General features: G+C 38.8%; 1 protein-coding gene and 1 long non-coding RNA gene across 2 annotated transcripts in view; one reads left to right on the forward strand and one right to left on the reverse strand.

Annotated features, from left to right (window-relative positions):
- skila (SKI-like proto-oncogene a) overlaps nt 1-17,372 on the forward strand; it is a 38,104-nt gene that overhangs the window by 16,012 nt on the left and 4,720 nt on the right. The window contains exons 3-7 of the mRNA XM_051911713.1: nt 6,820-6,912; nt 9,591-9,676; nt 10,221-10,366; nt 13,363-13,625; nt 15,264-15,485. Coding sequence (XP_051767673.1) covers nt 6,820-6,912; nt 9,591-9,676; nt 10,221-10,366; nt 13,363-13,625; nt 15,264-15,485 — 810 coding nt within the window. The remainder of the gene's footprint in view (nt 1-6,819; nt 6,913-9,590; nt 9,677-10,220; nt 10,367-13,362; nt 13,626-15,263; nt 15,486-17,372) is intronic.
- On the reverse strand, nt 14,751-15,355 carry LOC127522123 (uncharacterized). The gene is made up of 2 exons (XR_007932529.1): nt 15,215-15,355; nt 14,751-15,099 (listed from the first exon to the last, which is right to left on the reverse strand). It is a non-coding gene; the product is annotated as an uncharacterized LOC127522123 (long non-coding RNA).

Genomic DNA, 17,372 nt, shown 5'->3' on the forward strand with positions numbered 1-17,372 from the left:
CTTCCCTTAAAAAATTTGCCCCAGGCTGCCAGCCAAATCCTCTCAGGAATGAGCACGTCTGAGCCTGTGTGCTTGATCCCTGTGAGCGTGTGCGTATTGATATTTAGAGGTGTGTTGTTTGCTCAGGTTTTTGCGCAAGTGTTTTAGTTTGATTATGAATGTTTGTGTTGTTTTAGTGTGTTTTTGTAGGATATGGATATTAGTACTCCAGTGTGTGTATAGGCGTCATAAGTAATGTCAGGAACGCACGTTTACAGCTTTCACTACTGAATTTCCTCCTAAAAGATTTGTGACACTGAATTTACTTTAAATCCACATAATCCACTTTACAGCTGCAAGATAGATGCCAACATGTTGCTGTATTTATTCTGGAGTGATTCTGTCTGTTCTATACACACATGGGGCCTTAATCAAGAAAAGTGAGAGAAAAAAAATAATTTGTGTAAATTGTATTCTTGCGCAAGTTGCTACATTGATTTCAGTAGGACAATTGACATATGAATGAATTTACATTTAAATTCATCCGATTGTGTTTCAGGCACATGGAACGATAATCTAGGGGATTTGTGTCACATTTAAGTGACCAACATACAGTAATATTAGAGGTGGGCGATTGTCATATCACAATAAATAAATACATTTTAAATAAAATAAACAAACAAACAAATAAAATATATATATATGACAGACAGTTTAGGCCAAAGTAGGGGTGGACAAAGATGAAAACATTTATTTCATTATTTTACCTTTTTTATTAACAATAAGAACAAAGATGCACATTACGAATACAATATAATATACAAATGAAATAAACAGTGCTTTATTTTTTCACAGGTGTATTTAACAGTAGTATTCAAGTAAGAAATTGAATAAACAAATGTAAAAAGAAAATACTAGACTTCACTAAACACGAATTCTTATTAAAGCTACTGAAGTTATTCAGTGAAGAGCAGCGAATGATTTTCTCTGTCTTTTGTTGTTTGATTAACATTAATGACAAACTGCAGCATGTTTATTATGCTGCTGTCACTTTAAGAGCGAATGCACGGAACTAATATACAGACACTCATCCGGTTTTCTCCCAACTTATGTTCACTTAAGACATAATCGACTATGTTTATGTAAACCTTGTGTGTATTAAACAGTTTAAGTGCAATAAGACACAAAAGATAACTTAGTTCAGTACTCACACGCTGTTTGACAGGCTTTTAGTATGTGCGCCAATCGGTTGTACGCTCTCAGAAAAACGCGTCAGAACAGTCAGAACAGCGTGCAAATAAAATGTTTAACCGACAAGGCTTTAAAACTCATGCAAATAATAAACGTTCGTGATTGTGAATAACTGCAATGTCACATCAGTGTAACCCTACCTATGCGTTAACATGTGATGTGAATGTACGTTGTGTCGTTCGGCATGTTGAGTATGTTAACTGATAGAATGCCCTGTAGCAAAATGCTGCTCTATTTCTTTAGAAGCAGGTCGTGGAGGCATTTTAATCATCCACGATCAAAAATCGTGATATCGCACACCCCTATGTAATGATGATTGATAATGCAATGTAATATTTTACATTCTTGTCAAAGAAAACCAAAACTGTCACTGCTGTAGATCTCTCTTTAGTTCCATCTTTTCCTGTTTTATCTCCTCATAGCCCGCATCAAGTTGGCCTACATTTGTCCAGCCCACATGGAAAAGATGCCTCATCAGTATAGCACAGAGCGCACTGAGCTGAGTCCCACAATGCAATGCACAAGACTTTTCTAGTGTGACGAATGAAATGGAAGTAATATCCACAGTGATTTTCGTGACTCATTATTTGATGTGACATTTTTACACGCACTTGGATTACAAATGTAAAACAAAGGTTTATTTCCGAGACGACAGCTGGACTCCACTTGTTGACGTAAAGGGATAGCTCACCCAAAAATAAACTTTCCTTCGTCATTAACTCACCCTCATGTCAGATTTTGTTGCCGATTTGAAATTTGTTATTTAAATGCATGTATGGCAAGCAGTTTTTTTTAAGGTTTCGGGATTTCCCCATTCAAATATTTAGGACTTGGGATGCCCGAAATATCTGCCCGGATGTGTTGCAAAATTAGCCTCTGAGTGAACAGACTTTCCTTGAAAGGACTTTGATTAGAGGTGGGACAAAATATCGATAGGGCAATATATCATTGTCCTTCTCCGTGTGATACAAGAATCGATACGCTGGCGCTAAATATGATATTTTAATTAATAAAATAAGGCACTCTAAATAGATTTCCCTGCTCCCAGCGTTACTACTCATGGCTCCTCGAGGTGGCGCTCAACACATGAATGAGGGAAACGTGAACACAAGTTAACTAGCCTAAGAAAAAGAGGTTTTTAAGAGGATTGCGGACAAGTGTGAGTAAAATAATAGATGCTCCAGTCACGTTTAAGTCAAGTCTGGAAAACCTGCACCTAACCTTTTCATTTTTGTTTTCATAGTTAGACAGATATCGTGATGCATCATTATAGTATTGTCTAGAATTTTATTGATTATCGCAGAATTGCTGTATCGTGATGATATCGTGTATCGTATCATGAGGTACCCTGTGATTCTTTGATAGTATGCAACTTTCTAAACATAGCAATTGTTTCCAGATTGTAAATGTTTTGCGCACTTTTCCTAAATCAACTTGGCCTATATTTGGTCGACGTGTGCCCGGCTCACACATGTCCTCACTCTTTTCTTTTTTTTCCCCTGCGGTGCTAATGATGTGTGAATAGGAGACCTATGTAGGGGGTACAGTGAGGGGCCCCAGCAGCTCTCTGTGTGTTTGTGACTGAAAACTGCACGTTTGTGCTGCTTTTTTCGCTTTATACATACCCTCTGCCAGAGCTGCAACAGATGGACACACAATCACCCTCATGTGCCGCCTTTCACACGAATTGTGCTAAACTGTGTGTGTGAGGTGCTTATAATGAAAAAGCTACTCACGAGTCCACACACGCTCAGTGTCACTCACAGTTGCACAAATGAAATACTTTTATACACACGTGTACACATCAAAACAGACAATAGCATGCATAAAAAATGGCATTCCTAGGGTACACCGCGCGTGCTCTCTAAAAGGTCAGCTCGTAGTATGACTGTGTGAGGTTGGCCTAGATACGATTCATCATCTGCCCGTGTGGCTTGTAATTCCCCAGCTACGACACAGCTCATAAAACGTACTCGTGCGGGAACTGCAAAGACCTTGTGTGTTTTTGACTTTTTCTCGTCAAACCTTTGACTGTATGTTGTTGTTTTTCATCGCTGTTTGCATCAGGGGATCCCCATAGTTGATGATAAAGTGATGCAGTCAGGTTTGAACAGTGTTCAGTGTTCATTGTCAGAGCCAAAGTGGAATTTGTGTTTGTGTGTCAGTGACCTCATTATGCCCATTTCGAGGGAATGCATGTGAATTTGACGAGGGTTTAAAATGTTCTCAGTTAGATCTAGGATGTTGTTTTGGTGCTCAGGTTAGCGAGCTGATGTGGGGAAAAAAGGAAACGATGCGGACCCTTGTACTGAAGAACGGGTGCGTGCGTGCGAACATGCATGCGCTGATGGGTTAGGAGCGGCGGTGGTACGTTTCAAATGAGTGAGCTGCAGGAATGCTAACTCCCACCATTGTTGGCCATCTTCCTCTCTCACACACACTTTTGAGTTTTCATATCACATGCTTGTGACAAACAGGCTTTGCATCCTCTGGGTGTTTGTGGTGTTGTTCTAATTGCATGTCGAGACGTGAGGGATTTGTGTTAGTTACTTTTGTCAACGGTGCCCAAGTAAATAGTGTTACAGAATATGATTGTGTGTGTGTGAGGGACTTTAACACACTAATTAAAAAGAGATTAGGGATGACTGAGGTGTTGCGTCCCTGGAAGAGAAACTCATAACCTGATCCGCAGGATTTGGGATCTTGAGTGACTTAAACAAGAAATAAGCATTCGAGAAAACTGTCATTTATGAACTGTGTACATTTAACAATGGCCTTCTCAGCAGACGCTTTCTTACCACTTTGTTTATATTTCACGTCATTTATATATAGTGGATTTATATCTCATGTTTGTGCGTCTTAGAGCGAGAGACACCTGTTCCAGTGTAATTTTCTCGTGTCCTTGAGGAGAACAGAGCAATAACTCTCTCGGTAAACAGCGCCCACAGCTTTCGCACAACTAGCACAATCACTACTCATACCATGTGCTGCAGGACAGCTAGATAAATCCTTGTTTTTGTGTTTGTTTTCCTGAAAGGTCTTGCGTCAAGGCTGCAGTGCATCCAACGTAATGTAGTACAGCGGATGAGAAGCTGTAATATAAAGCAGTGTGTGTGGTGTCTCTACGGCTGTTCAAAATAGCATACTACTTTTGCTGGTTCTGCAGTGTAGAAAGTAAACACACACATATATATAATATATATATATATATATATATACTCTGAATAATATGCAAATTTTCAGTATGCACAGAATCCCTGCATGACCTAATATAAAATGTGCTGTGTCCAACTGTATCCCCCAATGCAATGCACTTGATTTGACCTTCTGTTTCCAGTATGATGAATGAACTGAAAGTAATATCCTAATATCTTTATTATGACTCATTATTTATTATTTGACTGCTAAGAAATTTTTGCACAATTGTGGATTACAAATTCAAAATGTCTATATTAATTTCCTGAGACAAATATGGTTATGGACTCCGAATAATGAATTAATATATATATATATATATATATATATATATATATATATATATATATATATATATATATATATATATATATATATATATATATATGTTAGTGCTGTATTAGTGCTGTCAATCGATTAAAAAAAAATGACTAATTAATCACACATTTTTCCTGTAATTAAAAACAAGAGTTTTTAATATTTTTATATTATAATAATTTCACATTTACTCTCCAAATTAATGTAGAAACAACTTAAAGACGTATATTTTAAATATTTTCTTGAATGGCATCTTTTTATGAATGAAGGCCAGTATCACTAATACTAATACGGCTACTGATACTGTAATGTTGAATGTCTATATTTAATTTTCATAGAGACGACAAATTAAATTTAGACATTCAACATTACAGTATAACTGAAAGCTATCAATTTCAACATTTATTAGGCTTTAAAAAATAACTTTTATTTTAAGTGAACTTAAAACAATCTTTACATAAACCCATTATATAAATGTCATATTTACCTGTAAATATACAGAAATTAAATAGTTATCACTTTACAGTCTTCACTGCATAAATTATATATTTAACATTAATGACAGACATCACAGCAACTGGTTTATTAGGCTGCTGTGACTTTAAGAGCTGCCGCTGCCGAACATGACATGGATCTGACGCGCATCTCATTTTCACACAACTCTTTAAGGTCTTAAGGCATTATTTAACTCATTTAAGACTGCTCTTATGAGGATACTCGATACTGGCGCGCGTCTTTCTGTGCACAAGAGTCGTGTGTGTGTCACGCAGACACGTCATTCACAGACAGCGCGTTCTTGTTTGTCTTGTGGCGCTTGAATGGTTTAAAAGCATTTGCTTGAATAAGAGTGTGATCATATAATGTAACGCTAAAAAACGGATGCTGTGTTAAATATTTTTAACGTGTTAAACTGAAATTAATCGCATGCGTTAACTTGCTAATTTTGAAATTTTTGAATATATATAAAACTTCTATGATTTGTTTGTCTTACATCTGTTAAATGTATATTTTTACTTCCTTTAATGGCTGTTGTATGTAATATCTGTTATGTTAAAAAATAAAAAAGCAAAAATATTAAGTACTATTTTCATACTGTGCAGTATGCTAGTACTCTATTCCAAACAGCATATTGAACCAGTTTTAAACATTAGAATTGCATACTTGGCTCTCGAGAGATGAGAACTCACAACGCAAACCGAAAACGTGAAGGAGACAGATGGGAGACTGTGTGATTGCGTGTGTCACGGGTGAGGAGGGAGTGTTGGCTGGGCCTTGAAGTGTGGAGAGATGGGCCGGTAGACATAGTGTGTGTGCTTGTCAAGGTTAGACAGGCTCACCACTGCAGTGTGCTCATTGTTTCTGCCCCCCTCGGCAGCTGCCCACCCCTCCCTCGTGCTGCAGTCCTCCTCTTCCCTCAAGAAAAACAGCCCTATCTCCTACACACACATTTTCTTGCGTTTAGCGCCAAGGTGTGGGGTTGCCATGTCACCCCACCACCATACAGCCACTTTATGTTGAGCGACGACATCGGCATTCATTCTTCAGCCTACAGGAAACAGGAGATCCCATCGTCTGCAGGAAGTTGTAATTTACTCCAGATAAAACATGTTTCTTCCTCCTTTGGCACCCACCCAGCCACTACTGTTAGTGTCTCTCTGATGGAGGGACGAGGATGTGTGTTTCGCTTTCTGGTTTGCTCTGCCAAATACAGGATGTTACGGATTATAAACATTAGAAACGCACATATCAATCTTTTTGTTATGTCAGATGAGTGTAAGGTTTCTTCCCTTCTGTGTCAGCTATATTAGGCTCTGTCTGTGTCTGATAACCATCAGCACTGAGCTTGCCCTGGATTCATGCTGTGTGATTCGCACGCACACACACACATATGTACAAGCCTCACGGCGTGTTTGAATGCGTTGAGCAGAGGAGGTGACGGACAGATTGAGTGTGGTGATTTGTGCACAAGCTCTCTGATATCAGATGTATTACATGTCTGAACGCTTGCAGCTAAGTGTAAACACTCTTGTGAAATAAGGTTGTGCTCATAAAGCGTGTGTTTGTGTTTTCTCGCAGAAGGTGGTGGATGATGACGGTCACGGGAGGAAGTCCAGTCCTGCACCCTGCCCACCTAACAGCAAGCTGTCTGATAACGCCCTGGAGAAAAAGGTACTGCATTGCTTTACACTGAAGTCCCTTTAAAGGGTTAGTTCACCCAAAAATGAAAATTCTGTCATTAATTACTCACCCTCATGTCGTTCCACACACATCTTCAGAACACAAGTTAAAATATTTTGATGAAATCCGAGCGTTCTCTGAATCCTCCATAGACAGCAATTTAATTACTACTTTCAAGGCCCAGAAAGGTACTAAAGACATCGTTAAATAGTCCATGTGACTGCAGTGGTTCAACCTTAATTTTATGAAGCAACGAGAACTTTTTGTGCGCAAAACCAAAATAACCTTTTTCTTCTCTTCTGTGTCACTCTCCTACGCTGTTTACGTTCAGCGCTTCCAGGTTCTATGTTAGCCAATAATGAGCCAGCGTTCGGACGTAAACACGGAAGCACTGCACTGTGTTTACTATGTGAACAGTGTAGGAGAATGTCATGGAAGAGAAGAAATTGTTGAATAAAGTCGTTATTTTTGTTTTGTTTTTGTGCACAAAGTATTCTCGTTGCTTCATAACATTAGTTGAAACACTGTATTCACGTGGACTATTTTAAAAATGTCTTTACTACCTTTCTGGGCCTTGAAAGTGGTAAATTGCTGTCTATGGAGGAGTCATAGAGCTCTCGGATTTCATAAAAAATATCTTAATTTGTGTTCTGAAGATGAACGAAGGTCTTACGGGTTTGGAACAACATGAGGGTGAGTAATTAATGACAGAATTTTCATTTGTGGGTGAACTAACCCTTTAATCTAAGGCTACTCGGCAGGCATCTTGCCAACGTTCCCTCCTATTTTCTATCGAAGCAGTAGACCTGCAAATACAGGTCATGTCTGCTTGAATTGGGACTGTCTAAAATCTCCAGCACTGCTTAAGAACAGTTAAATCACTAATAAGATCTGACAAAAAAGATTTCATAAATTTAGCTTCATTAGCTGAAATAGACTGTATTTGTATACAACAATCTTCAAGTGGTCTGTCTCCTCCTTGCCTCTGTTTACACAGAACGGCCTCTCCATTCATTCACACACACCCTCTTCTTCATAGAGTCACAGCCTCTCTCTATCTTGCTCATACTCATACTGATCACAGGCTTCAAAACTGACCTCACCCTCCCTCATTCACACCCCTTCCTCTCGTTCTGTTTGACTCACTCAGTCATTCATTTCATTCAGAAATATCTAATCACACCAGAGACCCAACAGTCATCTGGGTGTCACCCTGCGTCCTTCCGCTTTTCATTTTCGGGTGTTCTAATCACAAGTAGGCGGCGGCAGGTGTAAACAGAGTCCAAACTGTTTCATGAAAACCAAACATTTATTATTCATACCTGCCATTTTGAATCAAAATATGTCATTCGTGTGACATTGGAAGCACAATAAACCTCACAAGAATTGAAAATTGGGCCATTTTCCCATAGTTTGGAGTAAGACCATAGATGTCTCTCCTGCTGCCACAATCTTTTGTGGCGTGACCGATCGCTGTAACGCCTCAGTTTCAAGCGATGAACTGATCATCTCTTCCGCTTAACTAGTTACAACATGAAGTAAACATGAATTAACATCAGAAGGTATGTTGAAAGATACGTACAACATACCAAAGTAATCACTCAATCAGTGTTTCAGCTGCAGAAAGATGTCAATAAAACAGCTTGTGAACAATGTCAAATAATGTCAGATTTACCTCAGAAAAGCCATTCAATGTACAAACACTCATTAGTCAGCTAGAAAAATGACTTAGAGAGTAGCATTTTGTTAAACATATGTACTACATTGCATATTCACTGTATTTTTACCTGTTCTTTAATTAATGTATGTTTGGATAAATCTGTTTTATGACGGCCACCATTTACATGTTTATATAAAAAAAAGGAGTAGAAACATAATTATGTCATTAAAAATGTATTATAATGTTATTATAAAAACTTCCTTTTTAAAAACTTCCTAATTTAAATGTAAGTAGCCTACAAATCAATTAATTTTAACCTTTAATATTATAATGATGTACCAACCGTTTAGAAGAACAAGGTAAATGTCTTTACTGTCACTTTTAATCAACTGAATGCATCTTTGCTGAATAAAAGTATTAATTTCTTTCAAAAAAAAAAAAAATCTACAGCTTTGTGCTAGTAGTGTAAATATTAATTTACAAGTCACTCAATCAGAGGCCGTCCTTTCAAAAACCCTTAACATTAGACACATTTTTAAAACGAGGTGTAAACAGAGCCTCACTCTCCCCCAGTGTAGTTCACCTAGCATTTACATCAAGTCAAACAGCCAGAAACCCACCCGGGCTATTTGACTAAACTCTGTAATTCTCTTATCCTCCTCATTAATGCTCTATCTGTCTCTGTGGCCACTGATGGATGAGCTCCTCTCATACATGCATTATATTACAGCAAAATGTTTGTACTGCTCTCTTTGTTTACTCTGCTTTAGGCATCTCAAGTTTCCCTCTGTGTGTTTGTACATTTCCGTGTAATTATTGCTGTTCAGCTGCTCCTGTGCAAATGCTTTTGATAATCTGTGTGTAATGAGACCTTAAAGAACTTCTGTATTATTCATGCACAAATATGTGTAGACACGTATTTTAATGTAGCTCAAACAGTCCATTTCATATTCAAACGGCCTTAAAGTGCTTCATTAATATTGATATGCACTTGTTTTTATGTGTACAGGGCAACTCGCAGTCTTCACTGGTTTTCAGTCGTCTCTTTCCCGATATCAAAGAGGAACCAGGACATGGCCCCATCATCCACCCGAGGTACGGTCTTTTTTTTTTTTTCCACCAGCATTCCCTTTTGGCCTGGGCCTTGTTCCAGGATTTCAATAGGAAGAACCAAGTGCGTATGATAAAATGGGCAAAATTCCATTGTCACATACACTGAATCTAGGGATGAGACTATTATAGAAACCTGAGTTCTTTTGGCCTGTAGGAAACACCTCTAGCCGCCTCATAGCAATGCACTGGCAACCAACCACAATGCCCTAGCATTGTGATGGCATTTTCACCACCTAAAAATGTATATTTGCAAACCTCATAGGAGAGTAAGAGCACTTGACCTGAAGTCTTAGAGTCAGTCGACATGAGAAAAGCGAGTTAATTGTATTGTCATGCTTCAACTATACCCTGTTGGTTTTTTTTTGTAATATTAATTTATTCCCAGTCTAATCTGATTATTGCGATTTAGCTCTGTTGTGCATCATTACCTGCTCAGCTGTACGTGTGAATGGCTCTCTGAGAGCAACAGTTCTCTCTTTCAGTTTTAGTGTTGTATGTGCACTAATCTGAGGGTTTATGTTTGCAGTTACTACCTGTACACGTACGATAAGATGGTGGCCCCTAACGTGTCCCTGCGGAAGGAGGCAGAGGTGAGCCATGAGGTTCTGGGTGCCCTGCTTAAACAACACTACAGCAGAAGAGCACTCACCCACGACAGCCAGCCCACCACAGGTCAGTACACGCACACTACTTAGTTATCCCAGTAAATGAATGTACATATTAGGGCTGCACAATAAATCGCAATTAATATGAAATCGCGCTTTGGCTATTTTTAATGCGCAGCTTGTCAGTGAAGCACGGCTCTGTGATCAGCAGTACATGCTGCTCCATCTGAAAGCACTGTGAGTTTGAGTCACTTATAACGTGCATTTGAAAAAACAAGATATCTTTCTAAACATGAGAAGCATTTATGAACCTCTTGTCCAACAAAAGACAACATTTAATAACACCTCCAAACTCACTTTATAACATCCCTTGAGTGTTTGAAAACATCCCTTTGTGAGACGATGTGGCTTCTTACACAGAATAAGGCACACAACATATTATTTCATAGTATTTTATACAGTGATAAAGGCTATGTCAATTAGCATTGAAGTATAAATATACTTTATTATCATGAAAATACCCGAGAAGGTTTGAAGAACTCATATAAACCATATATTGTCGTAGTCGTGTGTTTATTAATCATGTTTAATCAATCAAAGCGTGAAAATCTTCTGATTATTCAGCTACAGCGATAGTATGATGCCCATAGGGATTTCCTGCAATGATGCATTATATCGTACTTCTGCGGGGCATGTTTGGAGTTTCTGCATTAGAGCGCCATCTGGCTTTCAGATGGAGCAGCATTTACTACTGAGAAGCTGCGCATAAAAAAAATCGCAGCCTTTGCCAAATCACATGTAGTTTAATTTCGATTAATCGTGCAGCCCAAGATGTACAAGAATGATGAGATGTTTATGTACATGTATATGATTGACTCACTCACAAATGTGAGGAGCTGCTGAAAGTGTCTTGCTATAATGATTAGTACAACTCACATTTTCTAGTTGCCAGTGAAAAGAGGGAATGAAAAGAGGCCGCTGTCCCTGCGAGTGTCAGATCGCTCTAGTGCTGGGGGAGGGGTCTCCAGTCTCCACCGCAGCGCACCATATTTCCTCCTGTCCTCCTTCTGCCTGCCTGTCTCTCTCTCTCTTCCTTTCTCTCTGTGCCTCACTTTTCCCTTTATACACTATTTGATCCTCTTCAACCTGCTCTGGCCCACCTCTCTGTGCTTATTGCTTTCTCTCTTTTTTCTTCTCCCGATCATTAGCCGGGTTTCCATTACAGAACTTTGCGATATTTTTGCGATGTTGATAAAATCTGTTGCAAAATGACGGCGTTTTCATTAACTGATGTTATGCGACCTTTTCCTCTCGCGATAAGTCATTCCAAAAATCATGGCAACAGATGTTAGTAGGTTTAAGCATTAGCCATTATTTTTAATCGAAGGAGACGTAGGCGTGTTATCCAACCATTAATGGCAAGGAAAGCCCCTTATACTTGGGAGCGGCCACGTATGAGGTGTTTCTGGGTGTTTCTCCCTCCTATCTGCTAAATTGTGGCATTTCCTTGATGTTTAGAATCCCGTATTCCCGTAATTCTTTTGTCTTTTATGAGTTTAATAAAGAACGCTGTCTCGTTTTCAATCCAAACATATCGTGCCATAAGGATGATCGACTTTTAAATACACCAAGTGACCTGTAAATGCGAAAAAAATTGCAGTTTTGCGCAAAAATTCCTTTTTTGAATTGCCTGAAAAACCACCTCATGCGAGCGTTGACAACTTTTTTGCGATATATGGGAAATTGGCACGTTTCCATTGGCGCAGCTAACGCAGCTACTGTCAGCTACATCTCCTACTTCTATGTACCGGTTCTCCATCCTGGCTCCCCTTTTCTCTCTCTTCTCACTCTATCGTTCTTCCCCCGTCTCTCATCCTCAGTTGTTTCTCTTTCTCCCATGTACCCGTTCTCCATTCAGGCTCCCTGTCTATCTCTCTTCCCCCGTCTCTCGTCCTCAATTCTTTCTCTTTCTTTCATGTAACCATTCTCCATTCAGGCTCCCCGTCTCTCTTCATCTGTATATCTCTCGTCTTCAGTCGGTCTCTTATTCTTCCATGTACCCGAGGCCCCCTGCCTCTCTTCTTTCATCTCTATCACTATCTTCCCTGTCTTTCTCAATCCGTCTCTCTTTCATGTATTCGTTCTCCATCCAAACTCCCTGTCTCTATTTCTTCATCTGTTTTTCTTTCTTCCCCCTGTCTCTCTTCCTCAGTTGGTATTTGTTTTGTTATATCCACTCATTTGCCATCCTGCTTTTTTTTCCCCCTCTATCTGTTCTCTATCCAGGCTATCCCATGTCGTTCCTTCTTCATTTGTCTGACTCTCTTCAATTTGTCCTCTTTCTTCAATCCAGGCACCTCCTTCCTCTCTTCCTTCATCTTCACATTTTCTTCCCCCGACCCTCTTCCTCAATCTGTCCGTCTTTTATATATGCACCTGTTCTCTATCCTTCCTCCCTTTTTTCCTCAATCTGTCTCACTTTCTTCCATGTATCCTTCTCTATACACGTGTCCTCTGTTTCTCTTTCTTCATCTGTCTCTCTTTCCCCCCGTCTCTTCTTCAATCTGTCTCTTTCTTACATGTACCCGTTCTCCATCCTGGCTCCCTCGTGTCCCTTCCGTCTCTCGTTCTCCATCTCTGACTCATTCTTCTGAGTGTGACAGACAGGTCTTAGTCACAGTAGAGGCTAGCAGCAGAGCGAGGCTGTTATTCGGCTCTGCAGTGCCAGACCTGCAGCCTGCCTGTCCTACATTTAAATGAGCTGAATCTCTCTCTCTCTCAGTCCCTCTGGACTCCTGTATTGCTCATCTAAACATACATGCTAGGCAGCTGCGGTTTGCCTGGTGCAGGTGATTTGTATGTAGAGCATGTCCAGTACCTTAGCATCACCTAAAAAATGCTTTAAATCGAGAAAGTCTCCACATTTCTGTGTGATACTTCCAGCCCTTCCCCTCTATGCTGACCTTCAAAGAGAGACACCCACAGAGAATTAGTCACACAGACTTTCAGCACATGACAGATAAGGTGTGTGTGTGTGGTTAACTCTTTCTTCCCTTCCTTCAGATCTTTCCGCATCTCCTTCCTCTGTCGCAGAGGAGGCCAAATCCCACCACACGGGCGAAGCGCACGAGCGCCGCCAACCTCCTCCGCCAGTCGCCATGGAGACTAGCTCGGGCGGCAAGCAGCACGCCCCCATTCCCACGGCGGGAAAAGACAGCGGAACGGAGGACGACAAGGACAGGATCATGCTGGAGATTGTGCAGATGTACCGGCGGCAGCAAGAGAAGCTCAATTCCACCCTTCAGAAACAGCTGCAGCTGGAGATGGTGAGACAGCCAAATTAGACAGATCATCCCTACCTGACACACACACAGGATCCGTTCCAAACCTTAATGAGATGTCTGCTGTCTACATAGGCAGCGACCTTTTAAGGATGCGTCATAACTCATAAGTAACTTATTGGCCTTGTACTCTTGACTAATGCTCACAGTTGATTACAATAGGGACTGATGCTAACATGTGCTAACAGCACACGGCTCTAAGGTGTTTAATTATAAATTAAAGGTGACAATATATATATTTAATGTGAAATGAACATTTATATATAAAAAAAAATAGATATATAAAAAAATAAGATTCTACCTTATTTTCTTTAAAATAAGGTAGAATAGAATAGAATAGAAAACGTGAATAGAAAAAATATACAGTCAACTTAATAGAAAATAAAAAAATCATAATTTTTAAAATAAAAAACTATAAAAAATAAGATTATTTTTATTTAAAATGTAAATATGTAAAATTATATATATTTATATATATATACATTTTCTGTTCACTATTAAAGAAAATAAGATAGAATCTTATTTTTTTATAGATTTTTATCTTATTTTCTTTAATATTGAACAGAACATTTATATATTATATTTTTTTATATAAAAAAAATAAGATTCTACCTTATTTTCTTTAATAGTGAACAGAAAAAATAGTCAACTTAAAAAAATAATAAATTAAATAAAAAAATATAAAAATAAGATTCTTTTTATTTAAAAAATGTAAAAAAAAAAAAAAAAAAGAAAAATGATTTTTTAAATGTTCTATTAAGTTGACTGTACATTTTTCTGTTAACTATTAAAGAAAATAAGGTAGAATCTTATTTTTTTTTTTATCTTTAAATATCTTATTTTTATATCTTATTTTAAGATAGAAAGTTATTTCTTATTGTTAAAAACTGGGGCTAACAATAGAATAGAATCATTGAATAATGCTTAAGAAGGAAAAATGAAAGTAGTAATATCAAATTGAGTAAATGTTTTTTATTCATTTTATTAAAACATATTTCTTTTAGATTAATTATATCCTACCTTAATACAAGCACCTTTGCATACCCTAGTTTAAAACCCCCTGCCTTTTAAGTTTCATAAGCACAAATAATACATAGCAAACACACATAATCAATAAAATAGTAAATTTTTAATTAGATGCAACTTTGTATACACACTGATGCATAAATATGTACATATACAATGTTCATAATCATTTCCTGCTGCCATGAAAGTCATTAAGCTTGTCGTATTGCATCTGGGATTGCTTCATCCGCAAAGTGATTCATGCGATTCTGCCCTAGATTTTGGCCTAAACGGGTCTCTTAAAACGCAGCGTGATTTTGCTGCCTTCTGTTTGGAGCAGCCTTCATGTCGGGTGGATGTCTAAAAATGCTCCTCTAAATAGGCAGCTCACTAGAGGTTTGATCAGAGTGAGGGAGATGGACTAGTTGTGTATCTGAGAAGCTCTTTTGTGGTCCTGTGAAAAGAGAGTGACCTTGTTATAGTGAGTGTAAAGGTGAAGGCCAGAGAAGAATGGAGTATGTTCCAGTTGAGCTTTATCACCCTTGACTCGTCCACTACAAACCCCTGACCTTTGCCACTCATTGTTTGATGCATGTCTTGATGTGCGTGTGTGTGTAGGAGCTGGAGGCAGTGCGCGGGGGTGAGGCAGCCAGGCTGAGGGAGTTGTCTGCGGAGCAGCTGGAGCTGCAGAACGAGCTGGAGGCGGTGCACACTGAGCATGCTCAGAGACTGGGGGAGGTGCGGCAGGAGCAGAGACAGCTGGAACACCGACTGGAGCAGCTCAGGCAGCAGAGCTGTGCCTGCCAACCCAAAGAACAGGAGGCGCAGTACAACGCGCAGGTAAATGCGTGGATCGCAGCAAGAGGGCAGGGCCTATCTGAGCGTGCTCGAATGACTCTCTGATGCAACGATGTGAATTATTCCTGTGCCCAGTGCAATATGCTGCATGTATCAGCACAGCTCATCTGTGTGTGGGAGTGAATCAGTAACGGGGAGAGAGATACGCACACACATGGAGATGGGAGCCACTGTCTGGCTGACTTGCACACTGGGCCTGATTTCAGCGATTAATTAGGGCAGTGGTTCTCAAACTTTTTAGACCAAATATCCAGTCTAATCAAATCAGACCATCCAAGTACCACCTAACACACAAGTAGCCTATTCGTACTGCTGATATTACCGCACAGGCATTAGGGTGTTTTGATTACATGCATAAATCTATTAAAATTAATCACATTTTGAGAAATTTAGGCTATGTCTACATTAATCCAGAGACATTTGAAAACATTTTTTCAACAAAGTTCTCACGCTTTTCTTGTGGCAAAATCATTTTATTAGTATAATATCACTGTTGCGTCCAGGTTGCGCTCAAAATCAGGTTTAAAACGCAACTGTCATCATATTTTGCCACGTAGGACAGCAAATGTGAGTAAACTCTGTTATCTTTGCAGGAATGTAATACAAAGATTCTACAAAGGAGCATTTATCTTGAGCAATAATGTAAATAGCAGGCACAACAATGCCGATATAACTATAGATATCTGTGAGTACAATATGCTGTCACATGACTAAACATGCATCACCGTTTTCAAATACCTCCTTTTTCACCATCTACACTACAATACGAAAACTGCGTTTTCAAATTTATCCACTTTGGAGAGCGTTTTCTAAAAGCTCCAATTTTCCTTGACAAAAACGGAAAGAAAATGATGCATTTTTAAATGAAAACGTATAGTCTGGACAAGGAGTGTTTGTGTGTTATGCATCTGTTGCCTTTTAATGTTGCTAAATGCAGGGGTAAATGGAGTCTCTGTCATCAGATCAGTGTTATTTTTAACCAAAACTATTAAAAATCGTATTTGGTAATTAAACAACGTAATAAATACAAATTTTGCATGAAAAACTAAAAAAAAAAAAAAAAACTAAATAAATACTGAAATAAGTTTAAAGGGTTAGTTCACCCAAAAATGAAATTTCTGTCATTAATTACTCACCCTCATGTCGTTCCACACCCATAAGCTCTTTGTTCATCTTCAGAACACAAATTAAGATATTTTTGATGAAATCCGATGGCTCAGTGAGGCCTCCATTGCCAGCAAGACAATTAACACTTTCAATGCCCAGAAAGCTACTAAAGACATATTTAAAACAGTTCATGTGACTACAGTGGTTCAACCTTAATGTTATGAAGGGACGAGAATACTTTTTGTGTGCCAAAAAAACAAAAATAACGACTTTGTTCAACAATATCTAGTGATGGGCGATTTCAAAACACTGCTTCATTAAGCTTTACGAACCTATGAATCGCCCCCCCATTGGTGAACCTTTGAAATTTCAAAAGGTTTTCGTAACACTTATGACATTATGAAATCACGTGACTTTAGCAGTTTGAAACACGCTCCGAACCACTGATTCGAAACAAAAGATTCAGTGTTTTGAAATCGTCCATCACTAGATATTGTTGAACAAAGTCGTTATTTTGTTTTTTTGGCACACAAAAAGTATTCTCGTCGTTTCATAACATTAAGGTTGAACCACTGTAGTCACATGAACTGTTTCAAATATGTCTTTAGTAACTTTCTGAAAGTGTTAATTGTCTTGCTGTCAATGCAGGCCTCACTGAGCCATCGGATTTTATCAAAAATATCTTAATTTGTGTTCTGAAGATGAATGAAGGTCTTACGGGTGTGGAACGACATGAGGGTGAGTAATTAATGACTGAATTTT

Source organism: Ctenopharyngodon idella, chromosome 2, assembly GCF_019924925.1.
Source record: "Ctenopharyngodon idella isolate HZGC_01 chromosome 2, HZGC01, whole genome shotgun sequence".
NCBI classification, from domain to species: Eukaryota; Metazoa; Chordata; class Actinopteri; order Cypriniformes; family Xenocyprididae; genus Ctenopharyngodon; species Ctenopharyngodon idella.